This window comes from Hippoglossus hippoglossus, chromosome 16 (assembly GCF_009819705.1).
Source record: "Hippoglossus hippoglossus isolate fHipHip1 chromosome 16, fHipHip1.pri, whole genome shotgun sequence".
Taxonomy (NCBI): Eukaryota; Metazoa; Chordata; class Actinopteri; order Pleuronectiformes; family Pleuronectidae; genus Hippoglossus; species Hippoglossus hippoglossus.
The window spans coordinates 9136407-9154306 of record NC_047166.1 but is presented as its reverse complement, the minus strand read 5'-3'; the positions used below and the strand labels follow the sequence as shown (position 1 = coordinate 9154306).

General features: G+C 47.7%; 2 protein-coding genes across 10 annotated transcripts; one reads left to right on the top strand and one right to left on the bottom strand.

Annotated features, from left to right (window-relative positions):
• Positions 1 to 687: 687 nt before the first annotated feature.
• atn1 (atrophin 1) lies at positions 688 to 11975 on the top strand. 9 transcript variants are annotated; one of them, XM_034611007.1, is made up of 11 exons: positions 690 to 1085; positions 2964 to 3100; positions 3552 to 3653; positions 4123 to 4242; positions 4443 to 7288; positions 7456 to 7672; positions 7808 to 9305; positions 9775 to 9942; positions 10098 to 10278; positions 11158 to 11264; positions 11297 to 11975. In XM_034611007.1, the coding sequence occupies exons 2-10, from the start codon at positions 3074 to 3076 to the stop codon at positions 11189 to 11191; spliced, it is 5193 nt and encodes a 1730-aa protein (XP_034466898.1). In that variant the 5' UTR covers positions 690 to 1085; positions 2964 to 3073; the 3' UTR covers positions 11192 to 11264; positions 11297 to 11975. The 9 variants fall into 9 exon arrangements, with proteins under 9 accessions (XP_034466901.1, XP_034466902.1, XP_034466898.1 ...); XM_034611004.1 differs by having other exon boundaries at positions 7805 to 9305; positions 11158 to 11260; XM_034611003.1 differs by having other exon boundaries at positions 7805 to 9305.
• A 4565-nt stretch (positions 11976 to 16540) lies between these two features.
• On the bottom strand, positions 16541 to 17900 carry LOC117776823 (zinc finger protein 16-like). The gene is made up of 2 exons (XM_034611155.1): positions 17623 to 17900; positions 16541 to 17518 (listed from the first exon to the last, which is right to left on the bottom strand). Exons 1-2 carry the CDS (start codon positions 17792 to 17794, stop codon positions 16845 to 16847), a joined length of 846 nt encoding a protein of 281 aa, XP_034467046.1. The 5' UTR covers positions 17795 to 17900; the 3' UTR covers positions 16541 to 16844.

Here is a 17900-nt window from a genome sequence, read left to right as displayed (position 1 = left end):
GGCTGACTGGAGCCCGCGCACGCGCACAGCGGGCACAGTCTCCGGCCGGGTTTCCATGGTTACCACACAATAGGAGACGGGACAGGGGGCTGCGTGAAGGGGGAGAGAGAGAGAGAGGGGAGGAGGAGGAGGAGGAGGTCTGCAGAGCCGCTTGACTGGACACACCGCTGCAAGCACACACACAGTACAGGCTTTAATTGTCCATTTATTAATAGTTGGATTACGCCAAACGAGTTGTGTTTTCTTGGATAACGCACTGTCATTGCAACACTCCTATAATAAAACCTGTTTGTGTGTGTGTGTGTGTGTCCGTCCGTGTCCTCTTCTCTCCACATTCTCTCACCTCTGAGAACAAAGGCCTCGTCTCTGCCTCTTCATCGCGAGATGAAGACAAACATGTGGTAGTTGAGGCTGCTCACATACAGTAAAGGTGACTGTGGAGGGACTCAGCAACACAAGAGAGAGAGAGAGACCCTCCCTCTTGATCCCCTCCCTCCCTCTTCAGAGTTTGGCCCTCTCCTCCTCCTCCTCCTCCTCTTCTTCTCTCTCTCTCTCTCCTTATGCAAATCACGCCCTCTCTCTCTCTCTCCCTTTCTCCCGACGTGCATCCCATCCCTCTCTCCCCTCTTGCTTTTTAAAAAATTGTGACTGTAAGAACCGGAGAGGAGGAGGAGAAGGGGTATTTGGGGAAAGAAAGAAGGAGAAAAAAAGTGCAAGTCGTCCTAGAGGAAGAGGGGGAGTAGGAAGGGTGGGAGAGAGGTGGAGGGGGTATAAGAAAAAAAAGGGGGAGAAAGGGGGTGGGGAAGAGGCGAGGAGGGGACGCATCAATTTGTACAGTCTCCAGTTGGCACCCCTGTTTTTTTTTTCCTCCCCCTGCAACGAATAGAAGGAGATTTTCTTCTTGTGCATTTATTGTTATGATCGGAGCCCGATGCAACATGAGCCAGCACGAGCCCGTGTTGACAGACGCCTGGGCTGTGAGGCGTGCGTGTCAGCGTGCACCATAAAAAAAACCCCGACCAAACAGAGGGAGAGAAAGGAAAAGGGAGAGTGAGAGTGGGAGCACGCATCGCTGGATATCATAGGTAAGAAGAAGGAGAAAAAAACATGGATGCTCTTATTTTTGTGCATTTGGAGACCTCCTTCCATCGCTGGCCACGTCTGTGCCCTCCCTCCCTTTTTTCCTTTTCCTCTCCTTTGTGCGCTAATTACCATCATCACCTATGCTCCTGCGTTTGTGGCTAAAATTGTGTCCCGGTGCATGAATGTGGAGAGTGTGCACGACGCGCAGCCACATTCCAGCGAGGAGAGAGGGAAGGAAGGGAAGAGCCGGTGCGTAGAGCCATGATTCGCCATTCCAGAGCCTATCATCTTTCTTTTTGAGATGTGCAGCGGCGTCTAGAAGCAGCACTGCACAGGCATCCATTCTGATTGTGAACCTGAGTGTGTGTGTGTGTGTGTGTGTGCTGCTGAAAACACACGACTCTCTTCCCCCTCCACCCCAGTCGTCGTATAGCCGGACCGGGCGGTGAGGGCTGGACTGTGCGGGGCTGTGCAGCAGCAGCCTCGGCCGGTCTCCTCCACGATATCGCAGAGGGGGAGAGAGAAGAAAAGAGTCGTTGCAGTGCCCCTGCTCGCTGGTGATGTAAGCAAGCTGCATGCTGCTGCTTTGCATCACATGCAGTGCAATTTGTTGATAATGCATGTGCGTGTGCTCGTGCAAATGCGTGTGGGACAGCATGCAGTGGTGACAACGCTGGTGCATATTAGTGCTGTGTTTGTGGGACCATGGTCAGTGGAGCACAGAGAGGCCGGTGGCTGCCACCTGTAACTGAGACGTATTATGTACACACACACAGCTACTGGTCACTGATTGTTTGAACTTGGAGTCGTTCCTATGTTAATTGGGGTCATTGTGCATGCACTGCATTGTCAGACAGGCCTGGAGGTGCCACCTTTCTCCATTGTGCAGGGATTGTACCAAAATATTACTCCTAGGTCTGGATCAGTCACTGCAGCATGCTCTTGTAATTAATGCATAGCCATGTGTAGTGGAGCAGCTACAGTATTTACAGGAGCCGACTTGCCTCATCAACGCACACACATGCACGTATATACTGGAGTGTGCATGTAGCCTATATCAGCTGTGCTAAGTGTGTAGCCAAATAGCTTATTTTTTGGTCATACAGCGGCGTGCACTATTTATATCCTCATTCAATATGCATGAGACAATTTTTCGTCATCGTGGTACATGAATGAATGGATCAGACAAGCCCTCGCACAGTAGTGCACCTATGTTGTCAGGCACACCCAAATGGATGGAGGATCTTGCTTGCCGTTGTACATTTCCCTTAATGGCTGGCTGGATGAATAGGCATGTGATTCTGCTGGCCATAGCCAGGGCATGTGGGTTAACCACAAGTGGCTGTGGGTTTGGGCTGTTGTGGGGTGAAGGTGGAAGAAGAGGGGGTGTGGCCCCCATGTTCGCCGGGCGTTCATTGGAGTTCACTGTCTTCTGCAGACTGCCATCCAAAATGCAGGCTACCAATCCACACCTTCTCTGTTCTGCATCTATTATCTGTGGTTCAGTGTGGAGGCTCCCAGTTCTGCTGCACCCAAAACAAAGCATTCTGCTGGGTTTAACTGCTGTGCTTAAATGCTTCCTGGCTACTGTGGTGAAAACAGAAGAAAGAGGGGAGACTGTTTTGAGTGCAGTGCAAAAGCAGTTGTGCCGATACAGTGTGAGGCATGCTGGGAATTTAAATGTTGCATCTGGGCTTCTTGCTTTTGTAAACTCCGATGTTTTCATGATGTCACAAATTCCTTGACTCCACACTCCATGCAAACGACATTGCTCAGTACTGCATCCTGACGTGAAGCAATAGTTTTTTGGCAAATCACTGTAGGATTTTCCAGGCAGATAAATACTGAATAATACCTTCTTTGTTTATGCTTCTTTGCAGGTTTTGGTAGCTCTCGTGGTGTAACACTCATCCCAGTCAGTAAGCAACAGGAACCAATTCAGTCCCCGCAATGGCTTGTGTTGTAAAATGGACGTTATAAAGAAGAAACAATGAAAACAAGGACACACAAAGAATCGGTATGCACGAGGCCTACATATTTCTTTTATATATATATATTTTTACAGTGACTTCAGGGATTGTGTACCTGCCTGATTCTTGTGTTTGGCACAATCTAAAGTACAACTATAATTAGTTCAGTGTGTGATAATATTTCAAAACAGCCGGGCTGACTAACATGTAAATAATTTATTTGGTAGTGAGATCCAGTAATGTGGTCTAAAAAAAGCAGATTACTCTCTGTGTCCTCCCTTCACTTTGTTATGCCCTGTTCTTCTTTTCACCTCCCTCTTCTCTTAATTCTCAATTTGTCGTTGCCCTTGAATGGCACAAACTTGTGTTAACTCTGTATTATCCTCAACAAACACATCTCTTTATTTCTCTCTGTACATCTCTAACCTTGTTTTAACCATTCATGCTTTCCTCTGCCTTCCACATTTCCCCTCTTTCCATGGACTTTGGGCTGTGCAGATGCCCATGCGCAGTGGGCGGCGGCGGGGGGCGAGTGAGGAGAGAAGGGGCAGACGCCCGCACTCCAGCCCCACTCGCCCTGAACGCAACGATAGACAGACGGTTAGAGCCTCTACCTCTTTTGTCTCCCTTTCTATCCTGTCGTTTTCACTATAAGTTTCTGTGTGTGCATGCAAGCAGCAATGTTAATACCAATAAAGACCTGTCTCCTTGAATTGAATTGTGTGTGTGTGTGTGTGTGTGTGTGTGTGTGTGTGTGTGTGTGTGTGTGTGTGTGTGTGTGTGTGTGTGTGTGTGTGTGTGTGTGTGTGTGTGTGTGTGTGTGTGTGTGTGCACTGTCAGTGTATGAGTCATCAGTATGATTGCCACAGACCCTTGCCGTGTCAGTATTGTTCGATATCGTGGTTTACGGCTTACTACTCTCAAATCTTTGATGTTTCATGTTTGACATTGATGTTTTATGTCTGTGTGCGTGCTTGCGTCCGAGTGTGACTTTGTTCTAAAAACAGACACAGGCCTATTAGGGATTCAAAAGCATCACTATGGAATTTAAAGTCTTGTGTTGTTTTAGCAAAGAGGTGCTGTTGAGGAATTGGCTGGAAATCGCTTCAGTCGCAGATCACAAGGGCATGATTCATCAGAGAGTGAGGGGGAGGAACTTGTGTCTCCTCCAAAGAGGCAGAAAGTTCAGGTTTGTGTTACATTTCATCACCCTGTTATGTAAAGACCAAGTATAAAGCTTTGATTCAGCTAAATCATTTAAAAGGCAACATCTAAGCCAGTAAGAGTTTTCCTTCTGCATATGTATATATTTATATATCTATAAAAACTATTACTACATTCTTAAAATTTAGGATTCTACCTCATCCACAAATTATCTTTTCTTGTCAGGATTCAGTCTCTACCCCAAACCCTCCAACATCAACACACTCGACTGACAGCTCGGCTCCTTCCACTGTCCCACCTCCAACCTTGGTTGCCAGCCAATCTCGTGAGAGTGACAACGAAGATGGCCAATCCCAGGGCAGCAGGAGTTCGGTTGTTGGGAGTCTGGCCAATAGCAGCAGCAGTCTGAGCAGCGGGCGGGATATAGACCAGGACAATCGTTCCTCATCTCCGAGTCTCTCTGCTTCCCCTCTGGGTAGCCTGGATTCTGATTCCGACGGCCCGGACTCACCAAAGCAAGGAGAGAGGGAACGAGAGAAAGGCAAGGAAGGGGGAGCGGGGAAGGTGTCAGGGGAGGAGAGGAGAGCGCTACGAGAGGGGAGAGGAGAGGACTCCTGTGGAGATGGAGAAAAGCGAGATGTGGATGCAAGAATTGAAGACTGTCCTTCTCTTAAGCCCCCCTCCACTCCGTGCTCTTCCTCTGGTCTGACTCCCTCCCTCCGGGGAGCAGGGGATTCATCGAATGACAGCAATAGCGGGAGGAAGTCCTACTTCTCCCTGGACTCCAAATTGATGTGTAAAGTTGAGTATGGTGGACCAGTGGGTGTCGATGGTGCACTTAGTGGCAACCGAATGAATTCCAAAGCCAGCACACAGTGCGTGACCAAGACAACTATCTCGGGAGACTTTTCCCACAACAGCCCCAACATTCCACACTCCTTACCCCCTCCTCTCCCACCTCCACCTGCCTTGAAGCCCTTGGAGCTAGGGGGACAAAACCTGCCTGCTGAGGTTAAGACAGAAAGAGACAAAATAGAAAAAGCAGACAAACTCCTGGACAAGGCTCAGTCCACTCCTCCCTCGCTGTTGCCACAGACCGGCCCCCAGCCACAGTCCCAGCCTCAGACCCAGACCTCCACCCACCCTCATCACTACAGCTCCACCAGCTGGCAGGGTGGCACGGCAACTGGTTGCCAGGGGAGTTGGGGCTACACCCGTTACCCTAGCAACCACCACCCACACCAACCACAGCACCAGCCCCCAGTGCAGCAGCAGCAACTTCCCTCTGTTTACAACCCTCCGTCCTCTCGCCACTCCTCCTCCCACCCCTCTTACCTCCCCCATCCTCATCCTCACCCCCACAGGGAGTACCTTCCCAGGTACGCCGGAGGGGGAGGGGAAAGAGAGAGGGGGGCTGCAGGAGAGAGGGAGAGGGGAGTGAGGGGGGAGTGTGGGGGGAGAGAGATGAACAGGGAGTTCTCTGCTCCCATTGGCAACAGCAGCAACAATAGTAGTGGGGCTAATAGTAATAGTGCTTGTGGTGGAATAGGTGGACCCAACAGCATCCAAGGCAGGGAGTTTGGGGGTCTGTCAGTGGGTCAGAACCGGGAGTTCCAAAGTTCTGGGAGAGATGGACCTAACTTAGCTCCTGAAAGAAGAGACTTCGGTCCACCTTTCAGAGACAGGGAGCGGGAAAGGGAAAGGGAACGTGAAGGAGGAAGGGAGTTTCCTCTGCCAAACCAAAATCAGAGTAGAGACTTTGGCCCCAATGGAGCTGGAGGGGGGCATCCCAGAGACAAAGATGGAGGCAGGTGGGGTGAGTTTGGTGGCCAGACAAGAGAGGTTGTTGGAAACAGTAACCCAAACAACAGCTCTATCCCCCAGGGTAACCCTCCAAGTTCAACCAGCGGTTTACCTGTCACCCCAATGCTGAACCGAGACCCACCTGCATCACCCCAAAACAATCCCAGCCACCCCTCTCATTCCTCCCTGCCGCCACACCCCCACCCACATCCCCCAAACTCATCCAACCGAGACTTTCCTCCTTCAATGGACCAGGCACAAACTCCCTCCTCGGGAGCCGACCACTTTCATAGAGAGTACACTCCCACTGGAGGAAAAGACTTTCCTGCCGGGGCGCCTCCTTCTGCTGGCACAAATCGAGAGTACCTCAGCTCCCCTGGGGTGACTCCAAACCTTGGACGAGAGTATTCCGGGCCTGGAGGAACCCAACACCCCCACCCACCTCACCCCCACTACCAGTCTGCACCCAGAGACAGAGACAGAGAAAGGGACTCAAACCTGCGAGAGTCAGCTTTGTACCAAAACCGTGGAGGCCCAAGCCAACCTCCTGCACTCTCTCCTTCCTCCTCGTCCACCCATCACGTACACCCTCCCAATCCTCCTTACCCACCACCACCTCAGCCCCCTCTAGCCCCACCTCAAACCTCCCATGCCCAGCCACCCCCATCGGGTATGACACCCAATGTACGCCCCCAGCACTACCAGTCCTCGTCCCAGACTCCTCCAACCCCTCTTTCTCCCTTACCCAGCCCATCCACCAATCAGATGGGAGGCTTCTCATCTTTTCCTCCTGGCTCCTCCTCTGCACCCAACATGCCACTTCCTGGACCGGGTGTGCCATCCAGCTGTTCACCTGGATGTCGCCCCTCCCCTTTCCATGGCACTTTGAACAACCACCCTCCATTCAGTGGAACGTACCACTCCAATGGGAACAGTGGCAGTAACATGGCCAACAGCAATAGCAACAATAGCGCACCCAATAGCAGCAATACCAACTCACAGTCTCTCTCGCCTCAAAATATGTCCAAAGGACCCCCGCCTCTTAGTAACTCTGCCAACAACATCAGCGTCTCGGCTCCTGCCTCCAGTTCTTCACTCCCCTGTGGAGATGGACATTCAGATTCAGGCCCGCCTCCCACACCTGTCATCATCAAGGAAGAACCAATAGAAGACAGGGAAGAGAATGAAAGCCCACCTTTGGTGTTGAGAAGCCCTTCTCCTGAACCCAAACCTGTAGACATCCCTATCCACGCCAGTCAATCAGCACGGTACAGTCAAAAAGACATTATTATCTTAACTGAGATTACCAATATACCCCTGTTCAGTCCCTCTTTATGCGAACAAAAGTAATTAACAGTAATTCAAATTTTATGATGGTTTTAATAATGATGGTTGTAATAATGCTGTGCTACACTGCTGTATCTCCTGTTTCTAGGTTTCACAAGGTCCTTGACCGTGGCAACGGGAACTCCTGTGCCCGCAGCGATGTCCTCTTTGTCCCGTTGGATGGCTCCAAACTGTGGAAGAAGAGAAATGAGATGATTGAAAGGGCCCGGAGGGAGGTTGAACAGCGGGCCAGAGACCTGAGAGAAAAAGAGAGGGAAAGAGAACGGGAGCGGGAGCGTGAGAGGGAACTGGATCGACATCTACAGGTGTGCACATTGGAGCGCGATAATTATGTAGTGTGTCATATTTAATGGATTTGATGTAGATTAAATTGATCACTTGAATGGGAGGGGAGTAAAGCAGATGAAATTTACTGTCTCCTCCTGTTTTCTCTGCAGCAGCAGAAGGATGTCAACGCAGCTGGAGTGTGTCGCCAGGGTTCCTCACTCTTCTTTCCCTCCTCGTCCTCTATCATCCTTGACCCTTCATCTTCCTCATGCAACCCTGTCTCCCATCAGTCCCCTCACCCCCAGCATCATCAACATCCACATGTTCACCTTTCTCAAGCACATCATCTTCACCCCTCCCTCTCTCACTCTATCCCCCACTCCCTCCTCCTGCCATCCATGGGTGGAGCATCAGCCATGGTTGGAGGCCCACAGGGAGCCCTGGGAATGGGTTTAGGAGGTCCGTACCTGGGCCCAGACACCCCAGCACTGAGAACCCTGAGCGAGTATGCTCGCCCTCATGCTATGTCTCCTCTCGGAGCAGCAAGCCGTGCCCAGGCACACCACCAACAAATGCACCATGGTCATCCCCATGTCCACCCGTCATTTTTCCTTCCTCAGTTCCAAAATCATGCTTTAGCCCACCCCCACCATATGCCTGCTGATGCAGCTACAGCAGCAGCCATCTTGGGTTTTTTGTATGGGGGCAGTCTTGAAGGTGGTCCAGTTGTTGGTGGCCACCCAGGAATGGCTGGAGGCCAGATACCTGGAGGGCTTGGGGGAGCAGGATTCGGAGGAGTTGGCTTTCCTCATGCGATGGCTGCACATCGAGATCGAATGAAGCAAGGGTTTGAATTTAAGAGCGATGAGCGGGTTTACCAACCAGGGTCCATACCTGATCATGCAGCTCTTGCACTTGCCCACTCACATTCACATGCCCATGCCAATGCCCATGTGCATGCGCATTCCCTGCTCCTTGGAGGAGGTTCTGCGGGATCTAATGAGGTGTCAATCTATGGCACTCCTCCTCCCCCAGCTCCCCCTGGCCCTCCACACCTCCAGAACCCAAGCCTGGCCCCAGTAACTCGACCTCCCAACCCTCCGGCCCCTCAGTCTCTGTCCAATCCACCCCCCCCATCTCTCCTCCCACCCTCACTCCCCTCTCACCCTTCATCCGCGGCACCCACTGCCCCCACAGCCCCGGCCGCCCCTGCTGCTCCTCCGCCAGCTCCTCCTCCACCTGCTCCACCGACCTCCAATGCCGCCTCACTTCATCACCCAGTCCCTCATTCTTCTTTTCCCAGCCCTCTGTCCTCTCATCTGCCACCAGCCCCTGCTCCAGCCGCTCCCCCCGAGGCCTACCCCACTCCCACTCGCTCACCCGCCTCTTATGAGCGAGACAGGAGTGAGGAAAGAGAGCGGGAGAGGGAGCGAGACAGAGCAGCTTTGCCGCCATTTGGGGACAGAGAGCGAGAAAGAGAGAGGGAGAGAGAAAGGGGAGGAAGTGGTGGAGGAGGTGGAGGAGGAGCAGGAGGGGGAAGTGGAGGAGGAGGAACAGGTGGAGGAGGTGGGGGAGAGAATCTGGGACGTCTTCAGATGCTAAACGTGACGCCTCATCATCACCAGCATTCACACATCCACTCACATCTTCACCTACACCAGCAAGACACAGGTACCCACTGCTACAAATAACGCTGTCATTGTCACTATCAACTGCCTTGAGATTATACTGATGTGCTACTATCTGACTTTCATAGTTAACAATAGACTTTTGACACATGCCAGATTTGTGAACTACAAGTCTGGTGATATTAACATTTAGAAAAGCAGCAGCCAATACTCTGTGATTCCAGGTGTTAATGGGTCATAGATTTATTTAAGCCATCTGATCAGTTTGTTCAAATATGTTTCAGCCAAAATGCATAGAAGATTAACATTTTCCAGTATATATATATCTAGGAAATATTTTACTGCTTACACATTGTATTGATTGACCGCTCTTGAAAAAGCTATTATGTTCATATTAATAAAATATAACCAACAACCTTATGTTCCTAGAATGTAACGATTCTCTTACATGTCTGACGCTTTGACTCATATTAAATATCTCCTGTATTTCTTATTACATCATTGGCATCCAGCGGCGGGCGGGGTTCACCCCCTGATGGACCCGTTGGCGTCGGGGTCTCCTTTGGCACGCCTCCCATATCCAGGAGCCACGCTAGGCACTCCCATCCTGGCTCACCCCCTCACTGACAGCGAGGTGCTCCGCCAACAGCTGTTCGGTGAGGAGAAGGCTCCTCGTCCATGTACTCGTTCAATTTCTTTCTCTAAAAACTCCACAGTGCATAAAGTTTATGAATACGACAATGATGATTGACCTTGGTGCTCTTTCTTTCTCCTTTTCCCCTGTTGTGTTCCCACATGCTCCTCCTCCTCCTTTCCACCCTTCCCACCGCCCCAGGTGCTCCTTTCCGTGACTTGCCCCAGCCGTCCTCCCTCACTGGACCCATGTCAGCAGCCCACCAGCTCCAGGCCATGCAGCAGGCCCAGAGTGCCGAGCTGCAAATCCAGAGACTGGCCCTGGAACAACAGTGGATCCATCACCACCACCACCACTCCCTCACCCAGGACGAGTACTACAGGTGAGGAGGCTTTGTGAATCTGAATAAACATCATGTAGGACACGAAAAAGCAGAAAATCCTCAGATTTGAGAAGAAACTAGAAAACGTAAAATGCAAAATATAGATTTTTTTTCTGGGATTAATCGATTACTAATTCAGCTCTAATGTTCTGGTCGCTGCTGCTGTGGAGACTTAAAAGCAGCATCTTAAAGATCTAATCCGACTAAACCGATGGGCTTCTGCCAAATTTAAGACCCAAACATGACCTGAGACCTAGAGCTATATTCCCTGTGTAACTACTGTATGTTTCATCATTTATTGACTGCTCATCATGTTACTGCAGTTCATGGGCTGCACTCCTTCTCTCTGTGCACTGTGCAAAACTACATGCAAACAGTTAACTTGCATGGATGCATTGAAAAGAAAAAACATTTCTCCATAAAATTACTTTTGAAAATAACCAAACCGGATTTGACAAACAGCAAAATGGCCTTTACTAAATAAATGACATGTGTAGACGTTGTTTGGTTACGACAAACTCTAAAAATGCCTTGATTGTAGGTTGACTAAACACACAACACGAGTAAATTCACTCAGTGATTGTGTTTTTGTAGATGAGCAGAAGTTTAAATCTTTACAAGTGCCAATTCTCGCTTAATTATAAGTGTGGTGGAACATGAATGTAGGTTAGTTATGCTGTAGTTATACTTACATTTGTCAGTTTTCTAGCGAGAAAGCTTAGGTGTAACTGGTAGCTTAGCTTTGTGGCCTTAGGAGGTAATTTCTCGTCCTATAGTGGTTTAAAAATATCCATAACCATCTGAATCCCATATCTGAACCCAACCTGAGCTCTGACCTCCAATTTTCAATCTAACACGGTTCCTCCTTTGACCTTTTAGTCACCTGAAGAAAGAAAGCGACAAGACCCTGTGAGGGAGGGACGCAACAGAGAGCAGCATGGAGAAAACCGAGGGACAGTGTGTGTGTGTGTGTGTGTGTGTGTGTGTGTGTGTGTGTGCGTGTGTGTGTGTGTGTGCCTGCGCGCAAACTTAAACGCATCAAGCAAAGGGCGAAGCACTGGACACAGTGAAGGAATAAAGACTCAAAAGAAAAGCTGGACTGAAGGACGGGGAATTCACTCAAGAAATCAAGAAGACTTTGAAGGATTGACAAAAGAAGGAGGAGGAGGAGGAGGAGGGTGTAAAAACGTGCACCGGGATGAAGATCCAGACTCCAGTACTTCCCTTCATTATGTTCTTGAACTCCAGTCCTGTTTTGTATCGTGCTCCGTACAGTATATTAGATGGGGGCAGCTATAGTGAAGTACCGTATGTGTAAAATACTTTTGCCAGAAGGAATGTGTACATGAGTCTCTTTTATGTCATTGCATGTAGCTATAGCGCTTATTCTGACCTGGTGGAACTTTTGGTTCTATTTTTAGTAATCACCCCCTCTTTTGTACCCGAGGGGCGTTCTATATGCATGAGACCAGCAATTTAGTGTTATGTTTATGATCAATAGTATTGTTATTATGATTAATGTTGTCTGTTTGTTGATAATGATATAATTATATATACAGTACATATTATTTGTATTATTTTTTTACATTTTCATGGTATGGCAGGCAGTTTTTATTTTTATTTTTTATTTTGGATTTACCTTGTGAAACAAGATGCAAATGAAGGCAAAAAAATCTGGAAATAAATTATAATCTTTTTTTTTCTAGTCTCTTGCGTATTCATGCGTGCGCTGTTCCCCACCACCACCTCTGCCCCATACATTCAGACTATTTCCCCTGTCTTTGTTTTATACAAGTCACTCATGCACAAAGCATATCAAATTCCTCACCCCCCCCCCCCCCCCCCCCTGTCTCCCTCTCTCTTTCTCTCTCCCTGTCTCTCTCCCCATTGGTCTCTCCCTCCCTCTCTTGGCGAGTGTAGCTAATGGGAGACACATGGGATGAGTGTGAGATATGGGAGATGAGTTGCTCCAGTGAACACCAGCCACCCTGTAGAGCGAGCATTCCTTGCTGCACTGTAAAAATGAGAAGGGGAAAAAAAAAATCTATATAAAGAGAGAATGAAAAGGAGAGAGAGAGAAAGCCGGAGCGGTGAGAGTGTGATTTACGGACGCTGCTGAAGGCTCTGGGTGCTGTGTGTTCTCACCGTGTCCAGCTGCAGGAATCTCCTTCAAACCGACACGGATCAGTGAATACGACCCTCGCGTTGAAAGACAGATTCACTGCTGCCTCTCAGATTTGGGGGAACGTGTAGATGTGGTTGAACAAACTTTATTTTTTGTAATGATACTCTCTGTCCTTTTATATTTCCTCACACGATGCCCCTCGGTATCTCAAGCCTACATCTCTTTCCTTTTAATGCGATAAAAAAAAACCTCCTCATCCAGATGTGACGTTGATGGATGGCCGTATCCGTAACAACCATCGCAGACAGGATAGTGATATTGGATGTGAGGCACGCCACAGTGTGTGAAATATAGACTGCAGGGCCATGCTTGTGGGTTGCTATGCAGGTTGGGTGTCATTAAAAGTCACCTTGAGTAAGTATGTCAACATAATGTAAAGTATCATCCAGCAGGACAAATCTGATTCTCCCCGCCGGTGACATCACATCTGGGTGATATTCTTAGCACTTCATCAGTCCTCTCTCAGGGTGGACGAGGACGTTATGAGAGATGAAGGACTTCATTATGAACGTGTAGGCCTGGTATTATTATCCCCACAGCTGATGAAAATAAAAGTTATCTGCAAATAAGTCTTTCATACTGACCTACTTTGTGATATCAGATATGAATGCTTTCGTGCATTCGATTCATGAACAGTGTCCGGTAACATTTAAATCACAATTTTTAAGTAGATCTTTGTGGCTTTTCTTTTAATTACCTGCACTGTCAGTAATACAAATCTGGCAGCAGCGCGACAAGAGGAACTAGAATTGTTTGTTATGCAAAACTACATCAAGGATGACTACGAAACTTGTGGATGATGCGGGATGGGTCAGAAAAAAAAACAATTAAATCCCGATCAGAGGTCGGATCTAGGAATTTTCCACTTTATCATTGTGAGATGTGGTGTCTTCAACATTTTCGTTGATTTCTCAGAGAATGATTCTTTGTTGAGGGGACTGTAGTTTGGTGCAGGTCCAAATAAAAATCTGGATCTAGTGAATTTGAATGTGGGTTTTATAAGAGGACTGTTGGGCCTTGGTGGGGGTTTCCACTTTACACTCCCATCAGGCCTGTAGATCATCTCCGGTTTTACTGTTTACGATCTCACGTTGGAGCTTCTTTTATAGACACAGATTACTTTTACATCGCAATAGTTCTGAGCCGGAGTATTTCCACATTGGAGCTTCACGAAGGGAAACTCTACTCTGCTTCAACATGTCATTCAGCTGCAGATGGCCCATCCAGGCTCTCAGCCGGGAGCTGAGTTTTCACCTACTTCACCTGCCCTAACCCAGATGATCAATCTCCTCTGACCTCTGTCTCTCTCCGTTCCAACCCGGAGAAGAGGATCCCAGAGGATCATCTTGAGACGTCGCTGAGCATCTCTAAGTGGATGTGGACGACGTGTGGGGTGAACTGAGCAGAAGCTCGACCTTCCAACTGGCTACAGACCAGGGTCAGTGCTGCTCACAGTTTGACTCAACAACCAGGATTATGGTTTAAACTGGTCTGAAAGACTTCACCCTCAACTATACGTTATGTGAGTTTGTATCTTGCATTTAAACCAATCTATTGTCTGTTAAACAAAGTGGAAACTGGGGTGGCTGTGGCTCAGGAGGTAGATCGAGGCATCCTCTCGCCAGAAGGATGGCGGTTTGATCCCAGTCTCTATTCCACATGCGGAAATGTCCTCGGGTCAAGAAACTGAACCCCAAATTGCCCCTGACATCTGTGCCAACAGTGTGTGGGTGAAACTGTACTGTAAGACTAGGAAGGCCCAATAAGTAAATAGAGACCAATCCAGAGGTGATGTGGGTTGAAAAGATCAAGTCAATGAGGGTCCTGCTCACTTCATAAACCCTCCTGGTCAGCACAGAGTTTGGAATCAGCTGATTTATGATATTATGATATAGTGCTGTAGTGACATGACAAACCAAATGACACAAATTCAGGCCATCTTCACTTATTTCAAATAATGCCAGGATTTGAGTTTGCAAACATTTGTAATTCTTGTTTCCACAGATACCTGATACACCCTGTACACTGGTTTAATGAGAAGAAAGAGCGAGAGAGGCCTTGAGCCACGGACTTAATGGGAAGCACATTTCTCTTTTTGGAGAATTGGAAACCTTTGGAAACAACAGAGACGGTGCAGTGTCATTTGTAAAGTTACATTGTGTCTCCACAAACCTTCTTTGTTCAGTGCATTGTTTGGTCAGAGCACCACTGCATCAGTTTACACACATGATGTGGAGCTAAGCCCCAGCACATTACTCAGCTTTATTTTAATCCACACTTTGGATTTCAAAGAGATATTGTGTGATGCAGTTAATTGTCTGCTCTGCACATTTGACCGAAGTGTTTTAATGCACGGAGCACCTGCATGTACACGAGTGCTCTCAGAGAATCTCTCCAGTGAGTGAGAGCAGCCTGAAACAATAACACAGTTCAACAAGATGTTCCACAGAGTTACGAGGAGCGAATCAAGTGTAGGTTCCAGACACTTAGCTCAGTCGTTATCAGGAAGTCAAGTAAATGATACGAGTGTGACCACAAAACATGTTGTGTGCTGTATGATTCATAACACAAACATTCAGCTGTACGCACACAGCTTCCTCTGAATTACAGATCCCAGTGTCAGCCCTGAATATAAAGTAACGCTTCATAATGGCAGCACAGAGAGAGGGCAGGGGGGGGAAAGCCTGTCTAATTCCACCCTGAGGAAGGAGGAGGACGCAGTGCGTGTTTCTTCTGTGCTAAATGCACCATGTGACCAAAAGTATGTGGACACCTGCAACAAGTTCTTGTTGAAAGTCTCAGTCCAAATTCATGGGCATTAATCTGCTTCCACTGACCATGAATTTGCAAACACAGTCTAAAGTATCATTGTACACTGTGGTAATATTCCATTTTCACAGAAGATATATTGTCATCAAAGGAAAATCACTGGTATAAGTAAGTTAATATTTAGTTTTAATGAGGGTGCCATTGTTTTCAAGTGTTGCACTATGCTCAGTAAAGGAGCTGAATATAATTCAGTTATATTCATGTGCTTTTACCATGAACACATGTCAAAATATCTTCCGTCCACATACTTTTGGCCTTTGGTCTGTAAACTACCGTCAAGAGCACAAACAGCTAATGACCAACCCAGTTATCAAAGTTCCTTCAACCACCTGTTTCAGTCGCCATCTCACTCATAAACCCTGAACTTCCAGTCCTAGCAAAGCAGAGACATTGTCAATAGTATTAGGGGGCTAAGGTTTTTCTCCCACAGCAAATCAAAAAAGAAAAAAAAGAAAAAATACTGGTCAAATATAAACAATAAAAATGTGGTTTTAATTCCCTTTTAGGATAATGTTATGTAAAAACCACTCTGCGGTTAAAACTCTTAAATGCCACAGACTCATCAGTGGATCATCACAAACTTAAACTGTGCAACTAAATATAGTGATTCATACCCACGGGGCTTCATTTAAAATTCTAGTGGTGGTCCCAAAGTTTCCAAAGGCCCCAAATATGTGAAGCTGAATTGTTATGGAAATGAGTTCATGACACTTTTCATACAAACACAACATAAGACCAAGGCACTTCTGGAAATACCAGGTTTAAAAAGGTTTAAAAAATAAAAGTGAAATGTATAATTTCATGTAAATAAGAAGGGAACAAATGGGTAAATGCTATTCACATCTCCTCACTCACAGAAGACAGACAATTTACTCTTTTGACACAAGAAAGAAATAAATCCACGAACCATTTAAATATTTAATTCTAAATTAAAACTTTAATTTTAAATAATCTGTGGTTGTATCCTGGAAGCTGGTCTTTCATTTAATAAACTATCCTTATTACTATGCAGATGAAGGAATTATTATTGATGTGGTGACATCACTTTCATATTCTGTATTATTTTCATTGTTCTGAGGCTTCAGGCTGAAGAAGCTGCAGCTCAGGACATTGGACACTAGGACGTGAACTCAGCCTAATTCTGATTGATGAGAAATTATGAATGAAATTCTGTTACTGCCACCTACTGGTGAAAAGTACCACTTCCTTACACCCCTGCAGTAGAAAGCAGAATACAATAACAAAAAATACACTAAAATATTTAAAGTAGCAATACATTATTTATTATAAATTGACCATTATTTAAAAAAACATCATATAATTGAGTCCACTCAATTTATTCATACATAATTTAATAGTCACTAGCTCAAGGCTTCATGAGGTCCATGCACATTTAAGAACATAATTCACAAACTGACATAGAAAACAGACATTTCATTCTTTCTTTGCATCTATTAGGAGTTTGACACTAAAATGGTGGATGAGCAATGTACAGTGACAACGTATCTAATCTGTTTGGACAAGTGTGCTTTCATTGTCCAGCTGCACAGTGTCATACAGGCACGTTGTCCCTCTTGTGAACGCTCCTCGTGTGTCTACCCAGAGACTCCATCCACTTGAAGGATTTACCGCAGAAGTTACACACAAACTGTTTCCCCTCGGTGTGGATGGTCTGGTGTCTGTTCAGGGCGCTCGTCGTGATAAAGGTCTTCCTGCAAATTTCACATCTGTACGGCCTCTCGCCCGTGTGCGTCCTGATGTGAGCTGCCAGGTGCGAGCAGTTGCTGAAGCGTTTCTCGCACACAGAGCAGCAGTAGGGTTTATCTTTGCTCTCGTCCCCGCTGCCATTGTTGTGGAGGTGGTGGTGGAGGTGGAGGTGGTGGTAGGGGTGGAAGGGTAAGGCGTGGTCCTGCAGGCCGGCTTTGAGGCTGGCAGGGGACGAGATGAAATCTTTAATGTCTGACTCCAGGCCGTCCAGCTGCTCTTCGTCGTGCGCTATCCAGAAATCTCTGTGGCCCCTGTGCTGCTCCTTCTTCACCTGCGAGGGCTCTGGGTGCTCCTGCTCCGGGCTGCAGCCCCCATCCTCCTCGCAGGGATGGGCCTCAGGGGCCTCCTCTGCAGGGGATGACTGATGGTGCTGCTCAGGAGGAGGAGGAGGTGTTGGAGGATGGTGGTGATGGGTGTGCTGCTGCAGCTGGGCTGAGAGGCATCTGTCCTCCACCGGCTCTGAGAGGAGAGAAACACACAGAACCACATCACAACCGTGCATTTGAACATGAAACTGAATGGAAACCTGCATGAGGTGTGATTACAATCCAGTGGAAACCAACCTGACTTGAGAAGCTTCAGCTGCATCCTCAGCCGACTGATCTCCAGATCTTTCGACCGACAAATCTCCTCTTTGTACTCGAATATAGTTTTTTCCACAGCTCCGAATATCTCGTCCGCCGCCGCCGCCAGCCTCTCGCTGAGGAAAACTTTCAGGGACATCATCAAGGACATTTTCTGAGGAAAATCACAGCTTTTAAACGCGCGTCGGGACGTGATCGTGCGGCTCCGCGGACGTCACGCTTCGCTTGTAAACACGGACATGAGACTGAGCCACTGT

What these genes read in the sequence shown, in the direction of transcription:
- atn1 (XM_034611004.1), top strand. Translation starts at nt 3,074, where the DNA reads ATGAAAACAAGGACACACAAAGAATCG. An exon ending in CAAAGAGGCAGAAAGTTCAG is followed by an intron (nt 4,243 to 4,442) that starts GTTTGTGTTACA and finishes TTTTCTTGTCAG; the next exon opens with GATTCAGTCTCTACCCCAAA. An exon ending in CCTACACCAGCAAGACACAG is followed by an intron (nt 9,306 to 9,774) that starts GTACCCACTGCT and finishes ATTGGCATCCAG; the next exon opens with CGGCGGGCGGGGTTCACCCC.
- LOC117776823 (XM_034611155.1), bottom strand. Translation starts at nt 17,794, where the DNA reads ATGTCCTTGATGATGTCCCTGAAAGTTTTCCTCAGCGAGAGGCTGGCG. An exon ending in GCTGAAGCTTCTCAAGTCAG is followed by an intron (nt 17,519 to 17,622) that starts GTTGGTTTCCAC and finishes CTCTCCTCTCAG; the next exon opens with AGCCGGTGGAGGACAGATGC.